Source organism: Enhydra lutris, unplaced genomic scaffold, assembly GCF_002288905.1.
Source record: "Enhydra lutris kenyoni isolate GAN:26980312 unplaced genomic scaffold, ASM228890v2 scaffoldscaffold14, whole genome shotgun sequence".
Taxonomy (NCBI): Eukaryota; Metazoa; Chordata; class Mammalia; order Carnivora; family Mustelidae; genus Enhydra; species Enhydra lutris.
The window spans coordinates 26,999,330-27,025,369 of NW_019154098.1; the positions used below are offsets into that span (position 1 = coordinate 26,999,330).

At 32.2% G+C, this 26,040-nt stretch overlaps 1 protein-coding gene across 2 annotated transcripts in view; it reads left to right on the top strand.

Moving 5' to 3' along the window:
• LOC111146567 (CUB and Sushi multiple domains 3) overlaps window positions 1–26,040 on the top strand; it is a 1,261,269-nt gene that overhangs the window by 1,139,037 nt on the left and 96,192 nt on the right. For both annotated transcript variants that reach the window (XM_022502159.1, XM_022502160.1), the window contains 7 exons: window positions 6,857–6,975; window positions 8,022–8,091; window positions 13,091–13,207; window positions 16,548–16,757; window positions 20,393–20,581; window positions 21,333–21,510; window positions 22,317–22,462. In XM_022502159.1, coding sequence (XP_022357867.1) covers window positions 6,857–6,975; window positions 8,022–8,091; window positions 13,091–13,207; window positions 16,548–16,757; window positions 20,393–20,581; window positions 21,333–21,510; window positions 22,317–22,462 — 1,029 coding nt within the window. The remainder of the gene's footprint in view (window positions 1–6,856; window positions 6,976–8,021; window positions 8,092–13,090; window positions 13,208–16,547; window positions 16,758–20,392; window positions 20,582–21,332; window positions 21,511–22,316; window positions 22,463–26,040) is intronic.

The window sequence follows — 26,040 nt, forward strand, 5'->3', positions numbered from 1 at the left end:
GTTTAGTGATTCATCACTTCCATATGACACCCAGTGCTCATCACAAGTGCCCTCCTTAATACCATCACCTGTTTAACCATTCCCCCTCCCACCTCCTCTCCAGGAACCTTCAGTGTGTTCTCTACTGTTAAAAGTCTGCTTTCTGGGGTATCTGGGTGGCTCAGTTGGTTAAGCGGCAGACTTGGTTTCTCAGGGTCCTTGAGATCAAGCTCTAAGTCAGGCTCTGCACTCAGCTCAGTTTGCTTGTCCCTCTTCCTCTGCTCCTTCCCCTGCTTGTGCTCTCTCTCTCTCTCATAAAGAACAAATAAAATTAAAAAAAAAAAAAGAAAGTGTCTGTTTTCTAGTTTGCCACTCTTTTTTTTTTTTCTTTTTAGTAGGGTTATTCTTTATGAAATAATTATTTTAACAAAGGATGTCCTTCACTTACTGTGATTATTCCACTACCTGTAATCTTTTAAACCAGTCCCCACTCCTGCTTCATTAAGAGTTTCTTTAGAGCATAGTTGCTAATGTCCCTAACCAATCTTTGCATTTCTGGCTTATAACATGATACAGAGTACACCATAGGTATATAGTAATTGCTTAAGATATCAGAGTCTATTTAACATTTTATCATTTAACTTAGCATTAAACTGTAGACTAAAATTTGTGTAGTTTCTTACTGAATATTCAATTAATTATTCCAAGTAATGCTAAGTTAAATGTTAATTGAGGTAAGAACAAGTAAAGTAAGTAAAAATTTAAGGATCAAGGTAAATGTGAGCTAAATCTGTACCACAACATGTTCCTAAACCACTGTTGCCCATCAGTGACTATTGAGTCAGAACTGTTCTTCTGAAAAAACTTACAATTATCCAAGTTACATGTTACATAATACGTATTAACCAAATATTTGTATATTGGATTAATTAATTCAAAATATATTTTCAGCAAAAAAGTCTGCGTGTTTGCCATTGGAGTTTTTTCTCAAACTAGTAGATGAGCTTATGTTGAATTTACCCTTTGATTGTCACCAACTTCTCTGTTTTTTAAAAAAATTATCTTATAATGATAAATGTGGAATGCCAAATGACAATTCTAGTGTATTTTAAAAACCCATGGGACACCTGGGTGGTTCAGTGGGTAGAGTATCTTCCTTTGGCTCAGGTCATTACCCCAGGGTCCTGGGATCAAGTCCCATGTCAGGCTCTCTGCTCAGAGGGAAACCTGCTTCTCTCCCTCCTTCTGCCCCTCTGCCCCCACACTTGTACTCTTTCTCTCTCTCTCCATCTCTGTCAAATAGATAAATAAAATCTTAAGAAAAAAAAAAAAAAGCCCTCTTATGGGAGTACCTGGGTGGCTCATTCCGTTAAGCAGCAGACTCTTGATTTCCTTCAGGTCATAATCTCAAGGTTTTGGGATTGAGCCCTGGATCAGGCTCCCTTGCACAGCAAGAAGTCTGCTTAATGATTCTTTCTCTCTCTGCCCTTCCCCCATGTTCACCTCTCTCTCTCTCTCTCTTTCTTCCTAAAATAAATAATAAATAATAAATAAATCTTAAAAGAAAAAACAAAAACAAAAAACATAACTCATATATAACAAAGATAGCAATAATAGTAATCCTGGAGTACCTAAGTGGTGCAGTTGGCTGAGTGGCTGGCTCTTGGTTTTGGCTCAAGTCATGATCTCAGAGTCAAGGGATTGTGCTCTGTATCAGCTCTGTGCTCAGTGCAAAGTCTGCTTCAGGATTTTCTCTCTCCCTTGCCCCTCCCTCAGTTTGCTTGCACTCTCTCTCTCTCTCTCTCTAAAAGAAATAAATAAATCTTAAAAGAAAGAAATAATTGTCACCTTAAATCCATTATTTAGAGGAAAACTTAAAATTGAAGACCTGTAATATATTTAGAAAATAATATCTTCACTCCTACAGAACACTACCTTTATGCAAAGACACATGATTCAATTCCTTGTTCCTTTCTTACATGTATACAGATGCAATATTTTGGTCATTATTTTCAATAAATTTATAAATAGATTGTTTTTTTCTACTTAAATTCAATTATCCAACCTATAGTACATCATTAGTTTTTGATACATAATGTTCAGTGATTCATTAGTTGCATACAACACCCAATGCTCATTGTATAACATGCCCTCCTTACTGCCCATCACCGAATACGTAGATTGTGATGTTAAATTTGTGAAGGAGGTTTTCCTTTTACAAAACAATGTTACCGGGAGTCTTAGCAGTAATTAAGCTTTCTTCTTCTCCCTCTCTGCCTCTCTCAAAGCATCAAAGACTCATTAAAATCATTATGGCATACTGGAAAGTAATATACATATATATATAATCAGAATGATCAGATATAAATGATCTGATTAAGAACATTTGTACTGCAGATTGATTGCCTTGTGAACAGAACTGGAAAGAACAGTTTTTGGTTATAAATAAATGGTTATAAATAAAAGCTGGAAATGTGAAGAACTGAGGTTTCAGTATTTTCATTCAGGGTAACTGCCTGCACTAATCTGACAGCAGTCATAACTCTATGCAATTTTTGATGTGGATTTGTCCCTGGACTCATTTCTGTTTGTTTTTGGCTACAACAGCAGATTAATTGATCCAATTTCCATTAAAAAAATACACCCAGAGCATATCTTTGATTGCCAGTACCAAAATTGACACTCATAAAACTGAAAATGACTCAATATTTTGATTGCCTTGGTTAATCAGGACAGCATCCTTTTCAACATTTTTACAAAAATTCTCTTTTTCTTTGCTGATTCTTACAAATAACCTATTGATTTTATTACTTATGAAGAAGTGAAAATAATTCTTAAAAAACACCTTACAAATTTTTTGGAGCATAGTTGACGTACAAGATTATATGAGTTTCAGATGTGTAACATAGGGATTCAACATTTTTGTACATTATGAGTAATCACCACAATAAGCCTGGCTGCCTTAAAACTGCCTTTTAATCACTCAGAGTTTATGTGTTTATCTATTTTTAAATTGTTTTGAGAGAGGGAGAGAAAGGTAGAGAGAAAGTGATGGTAGGAGGGGCAAAGGGAGAGGGAGAATCTTAAGCAGGCTCCATACCCAGCCCAATGCAGGCTCTGTCTCACAACCCCAAGATCATGACCTGATCCAAAGTCAAGAGTTGAATAGTTAACTGACTGAGCCCCCTGGGCACCCTAGAGTTTATTTGTTTATATAAAAATGTGAAATATGAACTGCAAGATTTTTAGATATTTCTGTTTTATTTTCCTTAATGTACAAAAAATAATTGGCTGCACAAAAGTGAGAGAGGCCATCAGTGACTTCTTCTTATCTGACTACCTCGTCACCTTACTTTCTTCCCTGGAATAATCATATTCAACAGATTAGCTGGCCCAACTCAGTGTCTTCTTCAACAATAGAAGGGAGTATGTTCTTATACCCCCAAGTTCTCTGCTAGTAATTATTCACCTAGTAGATCAGTAACGTTATTATTTATAAAAGTAATTCATGTTCATTATAAAAATTCTGTAAATTCAGAAAAATACAAGGAAAGGCATATAAATCACCAATAATCTCATAACCAAGGACTATAACCTATGCTAATATTTGGCATATTTCTTTTTGCTCATTTTTCTCTGTGATAATATGTATACAAAAATTTTTGACTTACAAAATTGCTATTCTGTAGTTTATAGAGTTTAAAGAGTTTTATATCACATTTTAATTTTATTTTAAGATTTATTTTGTTTGAGAGAGAGAGCACGTGCATGGTTGTGGGGGACAGAGGATGAGGGAGAAAGAAACTCCAGACTCTGTGCTGAGCACAGAGCCAGGACACTGGGATCATGACCTGAACCAAAACCAAGAGTCTGACGCTACACTAATTGTGCCACCCAGGCACCCCAGGCGTTTTATATCACATTTTTTAAGTTAAAACTTTTAAAATATTTTACTATGTCAGTATATATTATGTGTAAGCCTCACTTAAAAATGAGGCTCTCAATATTTTATAGTCATCACTGTACCATAGTTTTATTTGTTCTCCTCCCAGAAAAAGAAATCATCACTTCTGAATATTAATAGTTTTCTGTGTATATGACCCTGAATGGAGTACTTGATAGAAAGAAAAGAAAAATGAATGTGTACAAAATTTGGCCTTCTCAGTAAGAATGACTGCAAGAATGACCTTAGTGGTAAAGAGTAATAAATGTACTATTTTTTTTTAATTTTCCTTGTTTTTTTGTTTTGTTTTGTTTTTTTAATAACCAGTTAGCCAGTGGGAGAAACCCATAGGGGAATACTAACTCCCCAAACAACAAGATTGTACCAAAGGAAGGTGAAATCTTATTTATAAGATTTCCCTCTTTTCTCCTCTTTTCTTATTTATAAGACATATATATTTATATCATAAATCACTTTTTTAGGATACTCATTAATACCTGAAACGGGCTTTTGAAATCAGATAAATTTATTGTGTAAGACCCATTAGTGGGTATTAGATGAGATTAAAACAAAAATAAGTTTCTTTCACTTTTGGATCTCAAAATCTACCTGGGGAAATGAGACATTAATCCTTAAAATGTTAAAGGTAGGTAACAATGGTGACTTACCTTGCCTAGGTCCATAAATTCAAGATTACAAAACCCTCGAGAAATATGAGGCATTATGTATGGTTAGAGACTTAAGTTAATTGAACCCTAAGTGTTGGAACTCCAATCCATAGACTTCCCTAAGGTCCTCTAGGGCTGCCTCAAATACATTCCCAAATGACCAGTTTATTCTTCTTCTTCCCTGTCTTCCTTTCTGACCTAATCATAATTCTATCAAGTTAGTACTTTTATGTCATTTTCTATCCTTGAATATGACCTAATTTGGAATGATCTTTAGCTCCTCTGAACATTGTATTATTAGATAGAGAAAGTATCTTCCATTTGCAGAGCTAGACACTAGTATTTATTAAGAAGTTATCAAAGTAGAGATTCATGTTCTTTTTCATACTATTCATTTATCCAATCAACCAATGTTAATTGAATGCTTCCTTAAGATGCTGTGCTCTAAGCTGCCCTTAAGGAGTTTCTATTCTCATAGTGGAAATAAATATTGAGCAACTAATTACACAGTTATTTTTTCATTATTTATGTTAAACACCATGAAGAATGTAGAAAGTGGTGCTATGAGAGCATTCATCAGAGGGAAATATCAAGGACTAAAGAATTTCTGAAGTATTGTAATTCTTTCGGATTCAGTTTTTAATATATTTTTCATGAAATGAATATATATGATGATTTTGGAGGGATGACTATTTCCTCCCGTAGTTTAAATATGCATTAGATTATCTTCTAATGTGAACCACAAATAATTGAATAATAAACATTAGATTTTATTGAAGATAAAAAAATTTCTTAATAATAATACATTTTTCAAAATCTTTTGGCAAAAAAATTTTTTCAGACTTTAAATCATTTTAGGAAAAAAACTTATATTTAATATGCTTTTATTCTCTTATGTTGAAAAATATATTGTTAATGTAAAAATAATGGAAGTGTTTTGAATTATGGAATTATCTCTTCTTCATAAATAACTGATTTCAAGTGTCACCTAAACATTTCAGGTCTCAATAAACTACATTTTTCTCCTTTGCGATTATAATGTATTTGGAGAACAAATCTTCTTCTTCTTCTTTTTTTTTTTTTTTCTCTTTGAGAACAAATCTTACTTAAAAATACATTTAAGGGCTCCTGGGTGGCTCAGTGGGTTGGGCCTCTGCCTTCAGTTCTGGTCGTGGTCTCAGGGTCCTGGGATTGAGTCCCGCATCAGGCTCTCTGCTCAGTGGAGAGCCTGCTTCCCCCTCTCTCTCTGCCTACTTGAGATTTCTCTCTCTGTGTGTCAAATAAATAAATAAAATCTTAAAAAAAATACATTTAAAAACTTTTACATGTGGGACACCTGGGTGGCTCAGTCAGTTATGTGGCTGCCTTCTGCTCAGATCATGATCCCAGTGTCCTGGGATCAAGCCCTGCATCTGGCCCCTTGCTCAGCCAGGAGTCCACTTCTCCTTCTCCCTCTACCTGCCACTCTGCCTACTTGTGCTCTTTATCTCTCTATCAAATAAATAAATAAAATATTTTAAAAAATTACTGTAATGAGTACCTCACACTATGTCTCATAAATTAAAACCCCGTTTTGTATGAAAGAAGGAACCAGGTGATATGGACAAAATAGCAAATAATTTTTAGTATTTTATTAAGCATATTTTATAAATATAATTTTATATTACTCTCAAAATAAATTATTGTTTTATTCCTTAAGGGATTTTCTTTTTAGAAATTTTTAATTTTTGTTTTATAGTAGAAGACATTTATTTTTTATTTATTTTTTATTTTTTAAGATTTTTATTTATTTATTTGACAGACAGAGATCACAAGTAGACAGAGAGGCAGGCAGAGAGAGAGGAAGGGAAGCAGGCTCCCCGCTGAGCAGAGAGCCCGATGTGGGGCTCGATCCCAGGACCCTGGGATCATGACCTGAGCTGAAGGCAGAGGCTTTAACCCACTGAGCCACCCAGGTGCCCCTAATAGAAAACATTTAGACTGTGAGTTAGAAAAGACTTTAAGGGTAATCACAACATTATTTAATGGTTGATGCCATGAAAATTCAAAGAAACAGTTCTATGGTACAGTTCCAAAGCACATTGCTTTTAGCAACCATAGTTAAATCTTATTCACACTTAAATAGTACTCACAGAACATTCCTAATGTCCCAATGTAAAAATCTAGTTTTAATGATACCACCATTCAATTTTGGTAATTTAATATGCATAATTTAAGCATTCATTATTTAAAAGTTACTTATGCTAATATCTTTACATATTCTCAGCAATTGGTTTGGACTCCTGTCCTGAACCACAAACTCCTAGCAGTGGAATGAAAATTGGAGACAGATATATGGTTGGTGATGTAGTATCCTTTCAGTGTGATCAAGGATATTCTCTACAGGTAAGGCTATTTTTAAATTATAGTTTGGATTTGCATTGCTTTTTCAGAATATTTTAATGGAGCGATGATTGATAATCCAAAAGTTTTAAAACAATATTGACTTCAAACTGTATACTGTAGCCTTAAGCCAAAAGTTTTCAATTTGTCCATAAAACATATTCATGAGAGAAATTACTAGAATAGACTAAATATGCTTTGTTCGCAAGTAACCAGAAATTATTTTTGAATCAAAATTAATCTTTACTTCACAATTTTCTCTCTGTTCATATAGGATGTACCAACTCAACTCTTGGATCTTTAGGATCTGAAAATAAAAACAAAGTGCTAATTAGAGCATTAAGTGAAATTACCATGAAAATAAATTTTTGAAATTAGTGAAAATCAACCAGAAATATATGTTAGAGGGTCTTAACTTTCTGGTTCCATAAAAATCTGTCTAAAGAATTGACCTATTAAGTAACTGAGGAAAAAAAAAAAAAAAGAGGCAGAGACTATTTCATATGTTAAATAAATAGATTCCTTAGAGAAAGCAAAATTAAAAATTAACGATTTATAGTCTTTAACATTGCATTATAAATTATTAGTCTCAGAAGTACAATCCGATATTTCTGGACTTTATATTTCAGTTTAAAATTTAATATATCTTAATTGACTCATTTTAATATTTTATGAAGTATTTTAAAATTATGCTTTACCATATTTTACCTTGAATATTATTGAAATTTATTATAAACATTTATATATATGGTCATTTCATTCACATAATCATTGAAATATCCCAGTAGAATATGTTTCAGTGGAAAAAAGTTTAAAAAGCATAATTCTGATGTGATTAGGAGTCTTAGTTTTTCTACCAGGACCATGTCACTTTCTACATTTTATCACAAGGTATATATTTACCTTTATTATTTCTAGTTATACTGAGAATACTAGCAAAAGTTTAAAAAATACGAAAAATGATAATATATATTTTATTTTTATAATTACCATTCACTGGTCATTTGGTCTTTTTAAAATGTGTACTGAACTGCATCTTTTTTATGTAGGGTCATTCTCACATTACATGTATGCCTGGACCTGTAAGAAGATGGAATTATCCAGTCCCAATTTGTTTGGGTAAGTTGAAGAGCTGTAAATCACTGATAAGCTTTGTCAAATTTTAAAAATACACCCTATGTTTAATGTTGCTGAAATATATAGTTTGCCTTTTGTCAGGTTTTATGGAAATGATATTTTGAGATAAATATTTCACATCTTTTTTTTTAATTTTAAATTTTCACAAATTTTTTTAACCTCAAACTTCAATATCAATGGATGACTTTGGAAATTGAGAAAAGGTATTATGTTTTTCAATCTTTGGAAACTTTTCTCTGTATTATATGATAGAAATATCCATAGATCAGGAAAATAAGTAAAATAAGTAAATATCCCGTTGCTTCCTATTGACCCAAAATAGATAAGAAGTCTGGAGTCTACCAAAGAGAGCATGACACCACATGAAATGTCTTCACTGGTGACAGGCAATTGAGATATGGAATATATAAAAATAACACTTGGATCTTACAAAGTGTGGGATCCAGTTTTTGCCTTGACTTCATCCTGCTTCCAGTTATTTCTAGCCACTTTTTCATTTTCTTTTTCTCTTCCTCATTTCTGGTATCGGTATGCAACTGTAATATCCTGGGATCTATAGAGTATGAAAAAGAAATGTGATATATAATCCCTATTTTTAAAACATTCATTTACCATTTAGAGTGATAGAAATAAAAGACATGAATTAAGAAAGAAACTCAGTGTCAAGTTATACAATTGGCTGCATCAAAGATTTTCAGAAAGATAAGATGGTATTAACCCAAGTCATTGGGAAATAGTCAGCCCATAAAATTTACAGTTTTAGATGGTAATGTAATTAAGATCAATAGATAAGGAAGATAGCCTTTTCTGAGTAGGAAAATGGTAAAAAGCAAAAGAATTGGTGTGATATATGACTTAACCTCTGTATTATATTAGTTTGCTTGAGCTGCCATAAGAATACAATAGACAAGTGGGTTAGAAAACAGAAATTTATTTCCTTACAACGTTAGAAGCTAGAAATCCAAGATCAAGATGCTGGAAGGGTTGTTTTCTTGTGCGGTCTCTCTCCTTGGCTTGTAGATGGACATCATCTCCCTGCATCTTCATATGGTCTTTTCCCTGTGTGCAAATGCCTCTGGTGTCTTTTCTTATGAGGACCACAGGTACTGTTAGATTAGGGCTCCACCCTTATAATTTCCCATAACCTCAGTTACCTCCTTAGAGGCCCTAATTCCAAGCACAATCAGATTGTGAGTTACGGCTTTAATGTATGAATATAGTGGGAAGGTGGTTCAATCCAATGCCTACATGCATCCTATTCTTGAGTCCATTAGAAAATAATGTTTAGGAGGAAGGATGTTTTTAAGTGGCAAAAGATATTGAAAGCATTCAGAATTTAGATTGGATGATGTTTTTTAAAAGATATATCTCTTTATGTGCCATAAATAATTTACTAGTGTATATAATGACAATTATAAAATTATCTGTATATAATGCCTATAGTACACATTTATATGTACAGACAATGCCAATTATGTGTGTGTGTTATATGTGTGTATCCAATTAAGTATAAAAAATTGGGAATATAAAAAGGGTACAGAGAACAAAATAACCTATGTATTCTGCTGATATGAAAATAGGGAGTTTAGGTCTTTTGTTCATTATTATATCTCCAGTGCCTGGGACAGTTCTCATCATAAGCATACAATAAAAGATTGCTTACTGAATAAATTAATATAAAGTTTTGGGATTCCATAGTGTGTATACATATATTTTATATAATATTAATTTAAAATATATTTTATATAATAAATATAAAGTTTTGGGATTCTATAGTATATAAATTATATATGTAAAATATATGGATTTTATATAATAATTAAGATATATCATATAAATTATATATGTTTTATATAATAAATTAGTATAAAGTTTGGGGATTCTGCTATATATATTTTAATATATATATATTTTATATATAAAATTATGCTTTCTTTTTTGAAACTAACTTAGAATAATTTTCTATGCTATAACATATTTCAAAAATTTAATATTTAAAATGGCTTCAGCCACATAGCATAGTCTAATTTGTGTAATTATTTTTTTTATTCGAGGTTAGTTTTTGTATCTTTTGATACACATTTATAAGTCTTTTAGCATTCTTTCATACATTTCTAATTGTTTACTTAGGTTTTTACCTAAATTAATTATGTCATTGCATATAGCTGCATAATAATGGAATATTTAATGATATGACCAAAGTTTACAATATATAGTTAAGTATAAAAGGCTTAAAATGGCTCACAGTATGAGCCTATTTTCATTACATGCATACCTGTATAAATACACACATATATATTTTTTCTGCAGAAGAAAAAATACAAAGGGTAATAGGTTATCTGTGGGTAGTAAAATTAGAGGCCATTTTTATTTTTCAGTCACTTTTTTGCATTTTATAGATTTTGACAATAAACTTGTACTGTATTTGATAGACAAAGTACTTGAAGTGCTATCATGGCCATATTATAAGGAGAAACTGAAGGCAGAAGGCTGATTCAGAGAATGTCTTAAAGCTCTAGTGATCAGGTAAAAAGGTTGTACAGCCTTGTGGACTGGAAAATAAAAATCTGCCAGATATTCTGGTTGATGGAAAGAAAAGTCACTTGAGATTTTTAGGTAATAGAGATAAATCAGAAAGAATAATCAAAGATGATCTTATCTTAGAGGACTATGGTTGTGTTTACCATGGATGCTATAGTTGTGTCCTTAATAAGAGTGTAATGGGGCAAAATAGAGTCTAGTACAGAGTCACTGGGAGAACACACAAAATTGTCATTAAAAACCCAGGAGTGTGTGAAATCACAGAGACATAGGGAAAACAAGCATCAATGCAGAGCTGAAGGCAGATGCATTTTGGGGTTTCTTTTTTATGTGTTTCATGACTTGTCATCCTTTCTTTCTCCTTCATGATCTCTTCTTCATTTTATTTCCTTCTTTCTCCTCTGATTTTGCGATTTAAACTCTAGAAAGGTGAGCAATGCTGAGGACAGGATTTTCAGGTCCTATCTGAAGAGAAAGAAAGTAGTAGAATTGAAGGAACAATGAGCATGTGAAAGACAAGATTTTGAAGGCAAGAGAGAAGATAGTCCTTGTGTTCTTTTACCCCAAGTTCTGGATAAAGCGAAACAAACCTACAATGCAGTCTTGTCAGAAATTTTAAAATATTTTTGAATGGCCAAAATATTTTCTCTACACCTCATTAATTATCAGACTCTGTGATGAATATATATGAACAGTCAAATTTTAGAAAAAGGAATTTTTGAATCTTAATTGTACCTGTATGTTGAAAATTAATCTGGTTTGAGGATAGATGAGCTGAGATTTCAGAAGGATGAAAAAATGCACAGGTGTATCTTTAGATCTCAATGGAAAGAAAGGTTTATATGACTACTGCTTTATTATTTTATATATACATATATGCACACACATATATAGATATAGATACACACAAAATGGTAAGATGATATAATTCATTCAGTTCACATAGTTAAAATAGCTATCAAACAGGTTACTGATATACAGAACATTGATGACATTTTTACTGAATTTGCTTTTATGATATACAATCTGAAGTTTGAGTATCTATCTTTTATTATTCTTCACAACAAATAAATGAATGTAACTGCAAGTAAGTTTTATATACAGGTAATTTTCAAACTTGATGAACAACCATGACATTTTATTCTTTTTTTTTTTTTTTTTTAAAGATTTTATTTACTTATTTGACAGAGAGAGATCACAAGTAGGCAGAGAGGCAGGCAGAGAGAGAGGAAGAGAAGCAGGCTTCCTGCTGAGCAGAGAGCCCGATGCGGGGCTCGATCCCAGGACCCTGAGATCATTACCTGAGCCGAAGGCAGAGGCTTAACCCACTGAGCCACCCAGGCGCCCCCATGACATTTTATTCTTAATCCCACAATTAACAAATGTGTATTTTAGTCCTTATATGATGAAATAATAAAAATGTACTTCTAGAGGCAAGAATTAGTTTCTCAAATGCAATGACTCTTTTAATACATGTTAAATAGTTATATGTAATCATGAACTTGGCTAATTATCTGTTCTTGTAGTTTTTGCTAATTTATTAATAGCAAATCAATATAGTAGAGATTCCAGAATAAGCACATTTATAAATTATGCCGAAATTCTCAAACTGGCGTGCATCTTGTTTTTTCTTTCTCTAGGCTTGGTCTAGATTTTTTTAGGATAAAGGACAGCCATATCCCATGTGTGTTGTGTGAATCCATGACATATTACCAATAGAAACCAATCTCTTTCTTAAAACTCTTTAACCTTCTCGGGGCACCTGGGTGACTCAGTGGGTTAAAGCCTCTGCCTTCAGCTCAGGTCATGATCCCAGGGTCCTGGGATCAAGCCCCACATCGGGCTCTCTTCTCGGCAGGGAGCCTGCTTCCTCCTCTCTCTCTCTCTGCCTGCCTCTCTGCCTCCTTGTGATCTCTATCAAATAAATAAACATTTAAAAAAAAAAAAAAACTCTTTAACCTTCTCACAAAAAGAAGGAGGGAAGACTGGGAAAAGGGTTCCCTTTTGAATACAGTATTTAGAATGGATATTATTGGCTTGATTTTTTTTTTTTCTAAATTGTGTCATCTTTGGAATGAATGAAAACATTCCTAGAGGTACTTACGGATAAGAAATAAACTGCCTGCTATGGAAAAGGACAGATGCTCCTTGTTTGATAGTATTCACTGCACATAAGCTACTTCTTGCTGGGCAATAATTGATTTAGCTTGCATTTATTGCTGAGGAAGGAAGTATGTTGTCTTTTTAAGCTATTTTAGAAAATGCATTGTCAATTGATTATATTTGATTACTAGTGTACGGTGTGAATGAGAGTTGACAATATTAAAATTTATGTCAAACAGTTTTAACTCAGACTTAAGACTTGAAATGATTTCAATTTGTTTTTAATACAGTAAAGTATTCCATTACTCTCGCTTACATGGGACCTCTCCTTTTGTAGCTCAGTGTGGTGGTGCAATGTCAGATTTCAGCGGTGTGATCCTCAGCCCCGGGTTTCCTGGAAACTACCCTAGCAGCTTAGATTGCACATGGACAATAAAGCTGCCCATAGGTTTCGGTATGTATAAAAACATGTGAGAAAGATTTCTGTATCATGAATGCATCCTTATAAAGAAATATCAAGGTCTGGTAAAAACTCACAAATTATAGTTTACTTTGGGATTGCCTATAGTTATATAAATTGAGGAGTGAAATTTGAATTGCCTGAGCCAAATTTGGTTGCTGAAATCAAATATCTTTCACTTGAAATACTAGGATAATTGAAGAGATATGGGCCTTTTCTAATTTCATAGTTAGATGGCACGTAGATAGGTAACTTTCTGATATTTTTCAGTTGATTTGTCTGGATTTAGTCTGATTTTGATGTATGTGGCAATAGTAAATTCAATGTGATTTTTGTGTATATTCCATTTTATAACTCTCTTCTTATTATTATAACCAAGTGATATATATATATATATAAATAGTTTCTGGTAATTTATCAAATTTATCTAATATTCATTCCAAATAAATAAGATTTTACATTTAAAAGTAGTACAAATTTCTAATGTTGGGTTTAAATACCTATGTAGATGTAATACTTTCTAATTTTAATAATACAATTATCAGTTTTTGGGTATATTGCATTATATATATAACATTTCATGGATTCTTTCTCACTCTTCTATCACTAATATATTCTCTTGCAGCTTCATATCCTTTGGGTTTATATATGCATAACTAGAAATGCTAGATGCAAGAAAGTCTTATTTATTAAATCACTGAAGATAAGGATGAGTAGATTCCCTGAACCACACACAAACCTGGTGGATTTAGAGCAATTAAGAAATTAGGTACTATCTCACTTATTGAGAACTGAATTCAGTACCTTATTACCCAAAACCATCTATGAATTTAAAACTTATATTTAAATAAATATGAATTAAAATTCATATTTAAATATTTTACATAATTAAATATTTTACATAAATTCACAGAAAACTAGTTTTGACATTTCCTTCTGAGTGCATGTTAAACTCCAAGTACTATGCTAAATGGGAATAAAATGCATAGTGAAACAGACTTTGTATCTTTCCCCAGATAAGTTATAGTCATGAAGAGGCAACAGGTTGTCAAATATGCTATTCAATAAACTAGAATAGATTACAGGACTGTAATTAGTACAGACATCCAGGAAATGGATGCCTTATCCAGGAAACGCATAAAAGTCTTGCTAAAGGAAGTAATTCCTAAATTGTGACTTTGTAGATAAGTAAGAGTCAGCCCAACAAAGAGGGTCCAACTGTGGGGAATTGGAAATAAATTACTGGTAAACAGAGTGACACATGGAAAGATGCAGATGAAAACTGAAGAAATTCAACCAACCTGAATGCAGTTTGACTGGCCCAAGGTTTTGGGAAAACAGGAAGCCACAGAAAGATGTTGGAGGACTTCTTAGTGAGGATTATCCTGGTTACTACATGGAAACGTGCTTACTTTGAAGTTATAGTCAAACTCTATGTCCATTCACTGAATAACAATACTGATATAAATGAGTAAGAGATTTGAACCTGTGTGGTTATTCTTATGTGTCTTTTACCAGCCAGTTAAGAGGGCTCATCCCATGTTGCTTATGGAGCTAACTGAATTATTTTATTTTATATATTTTTAAAGGTTTTACTTACTTATTTGTCAGAGAGAGAGAGAGAGAGAGAGCGCACAGGGAGAGGGGAGGCAGGTAGAGGGAGAAGAAGCAGGATCCCTGCTGAGCAAAGGGCCAGACACAGGACTCAATCATAGGACCCTGGGATCATGACCTGAGCAAAAGGCAGAAGCTTAATTGACTGAGCCACCAGGCGTCCCCAATTGAATTATTTTAAAATAAATTATTAAACATATTTTCAATAGAGTCATCATCATTTTCAGCTTACCTGTCATTAATACTTCCTTGATTTTAGAAAAACCGAGTTCATTAAAATTAGAAATAATACACATCTCTGTTTTAAAAATGAAAACATAAGAGACAGTTTCTGATTTGATTACATTTAAATAATACCATTGTTCTCTGAGTTTTGGTTGAATCAAAAATTAGTTCTACTGTATTTCAAAAAAATAATTTGTAATTTTTGAAAAGAATATTGAATACATATCAAAAATTAAAAAGGTATTCTCTTGTGTCTGTAAGACATTTATTGACAAGATAATTTGTGAAAAGGAGGCTTGGGAAATTTTTGGAAAGAAATATGCAATTCTTGGAGCCTCCCATATTAGGATAACTTGTTCAAATTTCTAAGAAATTTGTATAATTTTACAGAAACCTGAGTAATATTTTAAATCCTATTCCCAGTGTTTCCCAAATGTATTTGCCCATGGAAATCTTTTCCCATGTAACAAAAAGTTTTTGTAGAACTCTTTTTCCAGTAACAAAATGTGACTTTAGTTGAGAACTCCAATGTAGTTATCAAAAGCAAGAGTCCAAGAGCCAAGAGTGTCTGAGTTTGAGTTTCAGGTCTTTTAAGTCATTGTATAATCTAGTGTATTACTTAGCTTCTCTGTGCCTCGGTTTCTTTATTCTCATGAGTAACTGTGAACATTAAATAAATAACATGTATAAACACTTAAGAAAGTGTCTAGCAAAAAATAAATGCCAGATTTTATTATTAACAATTTGGAGAATGATAGTTGAAAAAACCCTTGTAAGTCACTAAAATTGAATATTAATTAGGTAAGCATACCTCAACGAGGCTCTCATTTTATTTTTTCCATTCTAGAAACATTTCACTATCTTGTATTTTAGTTATGTTTATATAAATTTTGAGACTATATTGCAATATTACAGCATATAACAATGATCACTAGATTTTACTGGGACAATTATATAAAAATTAGCGTTATCTTCTTATGAACTAGTAAAAGAACACATTTATAAATTGCATGCCTCTAATGCTATATTGGGGAAGTTAATGTATCCCCCATAGATGAATGACGATTTTCTAATGGAATTGTGGAATTGTATTATGTTAATAAATGAAAACTTTGCAATCATATTTTGGCCTCAAATTGAACAAATACACCAAATGGCTTTTTTATCTCTAAAAATTGTTTAATCCAATTTTAAATGGTATCAAAGAGCAAGAAAGCCACATTTTTGGTTAGTTTTGTTATGGTGACATTATAGCAAAATGAAAGAAATTCCCCTAGGTCAACTAGTGGACATATGAGAGCAGTATTCTATTACTTTGAACTATGACAAAGCTAGTTTCCTGCCAAAGGGCAAACCCATAGCCGAGAACTTGAGAATATGCCTTGTGACCTACATGGAAACATATATAACTACATTAATGGGAGTGTGTGAATAAACGTGTGCATATTCAATCAGATAAACCAATAAACTAGTATTGTTTGCTTTTCTTCTTTAGGTGTACATCTCCAGTTTGTCAATTTTTCTACAGAAACCATACATGATTATTTGGAAGTAAGAAGTGGATCCTCAGAAACTAGTACTGTTATTGGCCGGCTTAGTGGTCCTCAAATACCATCTTCCCTGTTTAGTACGACTCATGAAACCAGTTTGTATTTTCACAGTGACTATTCACAAAACAAACAAGGGTTCCACATTGTATACCAAGGTGAGAGGTTTAACAAAAAGTGGAAGCTCATTTAGCTCCAAATCCGCTATTAGCAATTTAACTAACTCTAAGTATTTTCTATATTGTGTTTTAGAAAGCCTAAACCAAGGCAAGCCTAAATTAGGAAGATTTTTTTTTTTTTTTTTAATAATGCAATTTTCAGGCAACTGTATTGGGAAAATGATGTCTTTCTGAGGCCTTGGAAAATTCTAACCATGAAAAAATGATTGAATTAGTATTAATACACAATTAAATTAAGCAAGCCAAGGCAAGGTTAACTGGATATCAAAGATTTATCTTTGTTTTTCTATTAAAATAAGTGTATTGAAAATATTTTGCAGTACTCATATATTCTGTGTAAAATTTTCTTTTGCTTTATAATGATGGAATAATATGACATTCTTTCATTCCATTCTATTTCCATGAGAATATAAAATAAATACTTTGACAAGATTTTTATCTCTTTTTTAAAATTTTTTTAAAAGATTTTTAAAATTTATTTATTTGACAGACAGAGATCACAAGGAGGCAGAGAAGCAGGCAGAGAGAGAGAGTAAGGGAAGCAGGCTCCCTGCCAAGCAGAGACCCCAATGCAGGGCTCGATCCCAGGACCCCAGGATCATGACCCAAGCCGAAGGCAGAGACTTTAACCCACTGAGCCTCCCAGGCGCCCCGATTTTTATCTCTTTTGAATAGACTCTGACTCTCCAGATGCAATCTCAAATAGATTAGAGCTCCACTCCATTTCTTCATTTGCATAATATAGTTAGTAATAGTACCTCCCAGATTGTTTTTAACTTTATATGATGAAATGTAAAATATATGACATGAAGTATACTATTATTAAATATTTAGTGCATTTTAGGTATTTTTATGATTATATTATTTTAGATTTTAAAAGTCTAGGACTTTTAAACTTTTAAGACTAAAATTAAACATTTAAAGTTATGATTATATTTTATGCAATGTAGTTCTGATGACTGCAACTTTTAATCAAATAACATTTAATTGCAGCTCTGCCATAATTATTAAAAGATTTTATGAGTATGTGATACTTTTGAATGTGAGCTCCACAAGAACAGACACCTTTGTCTTATTTGTCAATATATTTCAAGGTCTACAAAGTAAGAACACAATAAATATTTGCTGAATAAAAGCATATACCCAGAAGGAAATTTAAGAGTAGTTAAAATAGACGTCATAAATTCCAACTACATGGGTCTAAAATAATTATAATTTGCATTATGCTTGCATACATTACTTAAGAACACAATATCACACATCATCATTTACATAAAATAGAAGTAATTTCTGCCACCTCTCAGTACGGAATCAACCATGTTCCCAAGAAATTTAATTATTTCAAAACCAATTGGGCAATGGATTAAGTTTCTTATTTGCTGCCAGAAGACTTGGAGCTATATTTGTAGTCCTTCTCTAGCAGGTGTTTATGGCCCATGCCAAGCACCTTGTTATTTACTTTAAACTAGGTTTCATCATTTTATTCTTCCCTCTTTTTCCTTCTGCCTCTCAAAATAATGCTCTTATTTGAATGCTGTATAACTAGAATTTGAATTTTACTAACTGCATTTTCAGTCAATGTGCCCTTAAAAAAGATTCATTATTTATATAACAAAAACATAAAAGATACAGGATTTTTATTGTTATTGATATAATATTAATATTGTTGACATTATAGACATGTGTTACATCATTATAGATCACAAGATATTATTTGTGAATTATATTTCATTTTAAAACTATCTATAGTTTTATATATTTTATTATTGAGCTAATGGCATTTTTGAGAAATAAGTTAATTTATACAGATTCAAAGAATCATCATTACTTTTGGATGTTTTTGTGATCAGATTTTAAGAGCTTTCTGAATTTTGGAAAAATGTATATTATACAATCAAGTGTAACCTTAAACTGGAAAACTTCCTTCCAAAATTAATGTTATTACTGGAAGTCAGTTAAGTTCTGTATTATGTATGCTATGGGGTGAGGACTTTTTCCTGAAAATTTAAAATCTATTTCCTTTATTTCTTTATTAAACTAAAATACATAGGAGGGTAAAACGTTACAGAGCTTATTGGAGGATCATACATTTGTCTGAGTCTATCCTATTCAAAATTATCCAGTCAACTAAACTTATCGTGGTCGTCATTTCACAATATATAGAAGTTCAATCATCATGTTGTAGACTTTAAACTCGTGCAGCACTGTATATTGATTGCATCTCAATAAAATTGGATAAAATCTTTTAAATGTGAATAAAAATTTGAAAGGGTTTGTTTAATAGAATGATATACTCTAACTCCTAAAAATCAAATGATACACATTCGTCTTAAATTGGAATGATGCCTTTGGTTTTGATTTTTTGTATGTGTGGAATATTAATTCAAATAAAAAAGATAGACTAAGGAAAAAAGCACTTAGTATCTTAAGGAAATTGTTAATTCTGAAATGTCTAGCTTAAACATTTGAGTTATATATATATATTTTTAAAAGATTTTATTTATTTATTTGACAGAGATCACAAGTACGCAGAGAGGCAGGCAGAGATAGAGAGAGGGGGAAGCAGGCTCTCCGCCGAGCAGAGAGCCTGATGCGGAGCTTGGTCCCAGGACCCTGGGATCATGACCTGAGCGGAAGGCAGAGGTTTTAACCCACTGAGCCACCCAGGCGCCCCTTGAGTTACATTTTAATAAACAGCTTAAGGTTACTGATTCAACTGCAAATGCAATCTTTTGATTTGGGAAGTTTAGAACTTAGTGGTTAATGGAAAATAGCCTCTGATTGTTGGTAATTTAAATATTATTAATAATAATACAATTTTACTATTCTTGAAAACAAAGTCCCAAATATTAATCATATTGGCATGAGTATATGAATATTTGTACTGTTTATAACTTTAAAATTTACTTGGCAATATTCATTAAGTACCTACTCTATGAATGGACAAGGCCTTTAGTTCACAGTGGTAAACAAAACAGAAGCTTTGATTTCACACAGAACAAGAGGAATATGAACAAATAAACACATAGTTATACTACTATGCTAAAAATATCATGATACCTGAAGTACAAAATTTGTATTAGAAGGAAACTTATTTCCTAATACTTCATATTTATTAAATAATTTATTTGGAGAAACCCAACAGAGGGATACTATAGTTTTTTGCTTTTGTTTTTGTTTTGAGGAAAAAATAGTAAAAAAAAAACAAATTTAAAAAGACTCAGAATTAGGCTTATGCATATGCTTATTTTATTCTGCATACATGCAATAAAACCAGGAAGCAACTGCATTCTACGTAAAGGAATCAAGATGTGTCAGATTAAAATTGTGGCTTTGAGAGTCGTTTACATTTTCATCAAAACTTATAATTTAGATAGATTGCATAAGAAACTGGATGCATTTTTATGAATTGTACTAACATTTTAAATATGAAAATTATAGACAAGAAGAAATTCATATCACACTGCCACTGACATCATTTATTATAAACCTGAATTACTATTTATAACCAAAGACAAGCAGCACTGCATCTATTTTGCAAGTTGCAAATAGTACCCATCTGTGGTCTTTCTGATACTCAGAAAGGAAATACGTCTTTCTTTTTCCCTTTCCAGCCTATCAGTTGCAAAGCTGTCCTGATCCACGTCCATTTCGAAATGGTTTTGTAATTGGCAGTGATTTTACTGTGGGTCAAACCATTTCATTTGAATGTTTCCCTGGATACACACTAATCGGAAATTCAGCTCTCACTTGCCTTCACGGAGTGAGTCGTAATTGGAATCATCCACTTCCAAGGTGTGAAGGTATGCTTCTAATTTGAAGCTATGTTTTAGTTGATATCATCTGTGTTTAATAATTCTGGTCTTGGCACTCTTTTTTGTCATCTTCTTCAAATAGTGTGCTAAATATACAGTCTTCTTTTCAGTTGAGAATTATAGTTAGTACCCATATAAAAATCCTTAAGGTTCCAAAATGAATAATTGATTTTATCATTATTGGCAGGATTTCCAACCTTCTCCATTGGAAGTAAGACTACAGTTCATTAACACTTTAGAGCTTCTCCTGTGTGTGTGTGTGTGTGTGTGTGTGTGTGTGTGTGTGTCTGGGTGGGTGCATGGGATTGTGTTTAATAATCATTCTTATGTAAGCCACTAATGCAGGTATTGCTACTGAATTTGGACTCATTTTCTCTAAAAATCCTTTTAAATTAAAAGAACTTAAATCTTTTATAAGGCTTTAAATGTATACCTGATATAAGGTGGAAGTTGAACAGTGTATGTATTGATAAAGTATTTGAGAAAAAGGAAGAAAATCTAATTTACTAATCTATGAATAAGTAATAATAACTATGTAACATACCACATATTGAAAAATAAATAAAAGCAGACTACATATTGTTCATGGTTGCCAACCTAATTTTGTATATCTTAACTGAGGTAAGAACATAATATAAGTGTATTTTATACTGCTAAATGTTATGAAATGTTTGCTTTTTTCCTCTAAGATCAGTTTATTGTCATTTTATTTTAATAGTTTTTTGTATCATTTCTGTAGCTCTTTGTGGAGGAAATATAACTGCAATGAATGGCACCATTTATTCTCCTGGGTATCCTGATGAATATCCTAACTTTCAAGACTGTTTTTGGCTTGTGAGAGTACCCCCTGGGAATGGAATCTACATCAATTTCACTGTCCTTCAAACAGAACCAATCTATGATTTCATCACTGTATGGTAAGCCAGGACCATTGTTATTGATTGATTCAACTCTATATATCAGTGAAACTAGGTAGGAATGAAAACATATCACAGTCCTTTACAAATTGTCATCCCATCTGATATTTGAATTGGTGTAACTGAGGGTGACAGTATGTATTTTGTAGAACGAGACAAACAAGAGAAACAGGTTTTGACTCATTTGCCCATGAAGCAGCTACACAGAACAAAAGATTTTGTGGGTTAAAAAAGATGTTAAATTTATTATTAAATTAATGTGCAAAGTTATCTATTTATAAAACCAGTGATATTTAAGGACTAAGTTCAAATCATAATTATTTAATATGATTGAATTTCTGTCATTATAATTTGTTATTAATTATATTTGCATTATAATTATCCTGTTAATGAAACATCTTTATTTAGAACATATTATAAAGAAAATCTCTGAATTAATTATTGACAGCTGGTTACCTGAACTACTGGATGAGTTCCAAGAGTCCTTCAAAATTTAACAATTTAATTTCAAGATTGTTCTGAAGAAACTAAAAGGAGGGCAAATTCAAGCATTTGGGACCATATGGGTTGTGTTCAAAACACCAGGGGCAATGGAACTGATTATAACAAATATGGGTGCCTTTCATTACCCCCCCAAAAAACATAATGTTCCAGTATGATTTGGCCCTAATCATTGGTTATTTCATCTATTGCCTCTTTGCCATTTCATATGTAATATTCTTTAAACCTTGTGCAAAACTCTCTAAAAAAAAAAAACCAATCTCAATATCTCTTTCTCCCCTCCCTGCTCTGTCTCTCTCTAATAGGGATGGACCAGACCAAAACTCACCTCAGATTGGGCAATTCAGTGGCAATACAGCCTTGGAATCAGTCTATAGCACTTCAAATCAGATTCTAATCAAATTTCACAGTGATTTCACAACAAGTGGCTTTTTTGTGCTCAGTTACCACGGTTGGTATTATCTAAGAGTTTTTATTTTATTTGGCACTATTTCAATTTAAAATTGTCCTGGAAAAATTGAGTGTAATATATATTTAACCAATGATTGAAAAGGTATTAAAATTTGACACTTTTTAAAAATCATTTCAAACACATTTACTTGCAAAGAATGACCTCTTTTAAGCGTTTAGAGACATTAAAATGTGAGCAAATGGAAATAGGAAATAAACCAGTCAGTAATTACTCAGTAGAAAATAATCATTTTTGTGCGGAAACCAATAAAAGAGAACCAGCTGTTCATATTTTATTGCATGTAATTTTGAGACATCAATAGATTTTTCATACAAATGTTTAATCTATTCAACCTGCTGTGAGTCTTTCTAAAAATAGCATCCAATATCTTTATGCTTTAGATCATATTACTCATTCATTTATACTCTTATTTCAAAACTGTATCTATTCTAGAATTTTACACTTTTAAGTGACTATTCCAGATCATTAAATTCATAGCTTTTACTCCCATTAAATAATTTACGAGGAGTTTCAATTTTAATTCTTTTTATAGAATTATTCTGGGTCTTCTCTTCATAACATTAACCTTTTTTAAAGAACATCCAGATGGTACAGAGAGCTTTTTAAAAAAATCTCCCCTTATCTCAAATTGATTGTATTCTGTTATAAATAAGAAAATATTTATTCCTAATGATATATCCTTTCTTATAAGACTTTTCAAATAAGACATTTCAAAGGAGAAATATTGCCAGAGAAAGAGATGTGTGTGTGTGTGTTCATATAGAAAATAGAAGGATGACAGAATGTCATACACAAAATATGAAGTGGATTTACATAGATATTTATGTGAATGTATATATGTATATATTTTTTCTCATTCTAAAATATATTTCACCTTACTTTTATAACGATTTTTGGGCCATGTATGATACAATGGAATTAGCTTAGAAGGGGAAGTCAAATACTTATTTAGCACTTTGTTTTCCCGTTAACTTTGGACAAGTTACTCTTTTGCTTCCACTTTCTTCAGTTGTAAAACAACATGGTGGGATTGCTGACAGCCTTCATGAGAGACAATAGAGAAATCACTCCAATTACAGCAACATATTAGGTTGAACCACATGAAATAATTGGTTAAAAAATGCTGAATATTGACAGTTTTGTAGAGCTCAACCCAATAAGTGTTGTCATTATTAATATTATCAGCATTACATTGCAGAGATTAGGAGAACTGGAGGCAATGGATAAAATACAGTTACCATAATGCCCAACAGTAATGTTCTTTTCCTGACCTTGTCTTATCTGACATTTTAGGTTTTCTAATAGAGGGCTGATCTTTATTTATGTTTATACTTTAAATTTCACAAAAAGGCACAATTGCCAAAGCCAAGAAAACCCTAACATTTGAATCAACATCCCTGGGAATTTTACCTAAACCTTAAATAGCCTTGGAATTTGAGGATGTATCCAGGGCTCACGTTTAAAAATTGACAGGTGTCTTACATTCCACCAACCTTAGTAGGATAATTTTCCTGAAGTACTGCTTTCATTCTGACTCTCTTTTTCAAGATTGCGGGATGCCTACATTAAATCAAATTTAAAGCTAGCCTGTAATCCAGTTCAATGAATCTTACTCTCCAGCGCTTACTCTGACTCCAGATTGGTTCTCGAGCTGTCTCCTGAACATCCTTTCTTAAATGATTTCATACTTATCTTCCGTTCTTTTTGTCTCCTCCTCTTAAGTCCCATTTCCTCCATTTCTTGACAATTTAAGCTCACAGGGATCACAACCATCTTCTCTATGATTGCACTTTCTCTTCCCAAAATTTGAGAACTTATTACAGCGTGGTGTATTGTTTTATAAGTCTTGTGAGTTTAATCATAGGGAGTACATTTTTGAGAACACAGATCACATTTATGCTTCTTAACCTTTTTATATTCATTTAACTGACTGATTATATTTTAGTCTTACAGTGGAAAGAGTTCAAAATCTTTTTAAAATAGTTTAATTGATTTTATTTGAGCTGTATTACAACTTTTTAAAGATTATTTTATGATCATGTAGATGCATGCATTTTCCTTCACAGAAACAAAAAGAAGAAAACCAGGGAGGTAATGCTATTTAACATGGTTAAGCTGATTAAGTATACCTAAGCTTAGAATGGTTTACTCCCTAACTCCCTAACTCCCTAACTTTAAACTCTATTACTGATTTAATAGGTCCTTGTGTTAGGCCTACAGTAAGTCAGAAGTAGTTTTCTTAGGACTTGTGTATTTATTTTATAAATTTGACAAATCAATCTTTTCACATACTTTCTTAAAGGTCACACTGATCATTTAGGCTTTATTTATTAACGTGTTTTTAATATCTTTGAAAAGATTAAAAAAATGCATTTCTTTTCTCCCAACCGGACTTCGTTTATGAGATCCAGCCAGCCATCTGTCTTTTATAAAACATCACTTTCATAAAGCCTTTCATGATCAAAAATAACATTCATAAAAAGCTTTGAAAAATGAAAGTTCTGTGCAATGAAAAAATAGGACAGGTGTAAATGTTGAGGCATTTTCTCTCAGATATCATACTTCTTTTTTTATCTAAGAAAGTGTTTTTGTCTCTGTATTGCTGGGATTGTAATTTCCTAAAGTAAGAGCTAAATTTTCTTGATATCTGCTGTAGAGTTAAAATGAGTTTAACTTGTAATAAATATTAACAATATTCAGTCCTCATTAGTGACTTCTTAAAAGTAAATTACACAAAACCTGTCTTAAAGAAACAAAACAAAACAAAACCCTGTCTTAAATGCATTGTTTTTGCAGACACTGACTTTCCACATTAATCACTAGAATAGTGATAGCTACCATTTACTGAAAACTTAATACGCTGGGTACTCTGCTAGCGACTTCTCATGTATTATTGCTAATTTTTGTAATAGTTCTGCAAGATAAGTATTATTATCCCCATTTTAATAATGTAAGAGCTGAAAGAAAAGAAATTAACCTACATAAAGCCAGAGAACTAATAGAAGAGCTGCCAAATTCAAAATAGGTCCATATGTCTCCGTAGAATGACCTCTTAAATAATGACAACAACACTGGCAATAATAATAGCTAAAATATAAAGAGTTCTTACAGAATGCCAGGCAATGTCCCAAGCTGGTAATTTTGAACACATATATTATACTTAATGGCCTATAAATCTAATTTTCCTTAAAAATTTGGCAAAAGTGATTTTAATTTTTATGCGAGATAATGTCATCTCACTTTCTAGGAAGTGCCCCTTCTAATTAAAACCTTGCACTTCAAACTTTGTAGTGCTTCTCTTCTTCGTGACCTACAAGTTCACAACGATAAGTAGATTATCTGCAACTTGGTATGTTGTTTGTGGTTTCCAAAATGTGGTAAGGACACTGTGTGAAAAGAAGATAATTTTTACTGGGAGTCTGATTTACAGCAGCCAAAACAACAAGGAGACTATAGCATAGTCAGATTATATATTTACTCATTTAAAGCAGAAGGTATCATTTTCATGTTTAAATCTATTATCCCGGCACTGCTTTTCCTATCAGAATATTAGAAAA